The sequence below is a fragment of the Trichinella spiralis genome (genome assembly GCF_000181795.1).
Source record: "Trichinella spiralis strain ISS 195 chromosome Unknown Scfld3968, whole genome shotgun sequence".
NCBI lineage: Eukaryota > Metazoa > Nematoda > Enoplea > Trichinellida > Trichinellidae > Trichinella > Trichinella spiralis.
The window spans coordinates 1-1102 of record NW_003530907.1 but is presented as its reverse complement, the minus strand read 5'-3'; the positions used below and the strand labels follow the sequence as shown (position 1 = coordinate 1102).

Here is a 1102-nt window from a genome sequence, read left to right as displayed (position 1 = left end):
CGTTGACGATATTTGCCCACTTCATTTGCGCATTATGTAATGACGAAGGCATGTTCTTAGACATAGAAAATGTTATCTTTTCAAACAAAGGCGTAGTGCAGATTCAACTAAAATTAGCATGCAATTTCAATTTGTTTGCTTTTGAGCTTATGCGTGGCCCAAATAATGTTTGTTCAACGAAATGAAATACGTTTCATACTTGTTAATCATTGGAAATGAACTTTATGTAAATTTTCCGGAGGCTACTATTAGTTGCTCTAGAAATTCATTTCAAATGATTGTAGGCGAACGAGGTGCGGCGAATGAACAATGGCGCTTTCAATGCAATGACAGACGAAGAAGACCACAAAAAACGGCTTTGTTTTTTTATTTATTATAACATTATTTCATTAAATTAATTCTTCTACATTTAGATACAGAAGAATAGAAGATAAAAGAAGACATCCCAAAGACAAGGGTAAGTTAGGTAAGTATAATTCTTTGAGTTAGACTAATTAGTTAAACTTCACTGAGGAGTTCTTGAGTCTGTAATTTATATAAGTTCGAGCTGTAAGTTATCGAGCATGATTGTTTGTTAATTAGAGTAATTGGATGTAGATCATGAGTATTATTATAATTAATATGAGTGGCTTTCCGCATTTGAACGTTTTCATGTCCCATGCCTTTCGAGTTGAGTTTAGGGTTCATTTGCGGAAAGAGAAATGGTTGCATAATTTGTCGATCATTTCAAAGGACAAATTTTGAGCATAGTGAGTTTTTAGCACTGCTATAGTTTGAGTATTAGAATAAGTAAATGTTTGAGAATAGCAGTGCAAGGATAGGAGGAATGTGAGATAGGGTGGTGTGCAGGAGTTCGACGGGTTACACTGCACGACGCGACCCTAACCGTATCAAATGATCAAAGTCCATATTTTCAAAGCTCACCTCTTCCTCTCCCGGTTGCGGTACCAGAGGCCTGCCGCCTTGCTCGGATCCCAGCAATGGGATCTCAAGCAAGGTTTTTTTTCAGCCCGACCGCCCCCGCGCAGCCCCCCGCCCTCCTGCCCGTTAACGGGGACTTCCCTCGGCGGAGTCTCCTAGTCCCCGTGCTGGCCAGAGACCG

General features: G+C 40.1%; 1 protein-coding gene across 1 annotated transcript; it reads left to right on the top strand.

Annotated features, from left to right (window-relative positions):
* Positions 1-621: 621 nt before the first annotated feature.
* Positions 622-1085, top strand: Tsp_14950 (putative acetyl-CoA carboxylase, biotin carboxyl carrier protein; the record flags this gene model as incomplete). The annotated part of the gene is given in 3 exon segments (XM_003367616.1): positions 622-681; positions 834-997; positions 1010-1085. Coding segments are annotated over 3 exon segments (300 nt in total), but the record flags the coding sequence as incomplete, so codon positions are not given.
* Between the last annotated feature and the right edge of the window lie 17 nt (positions 1086-1102).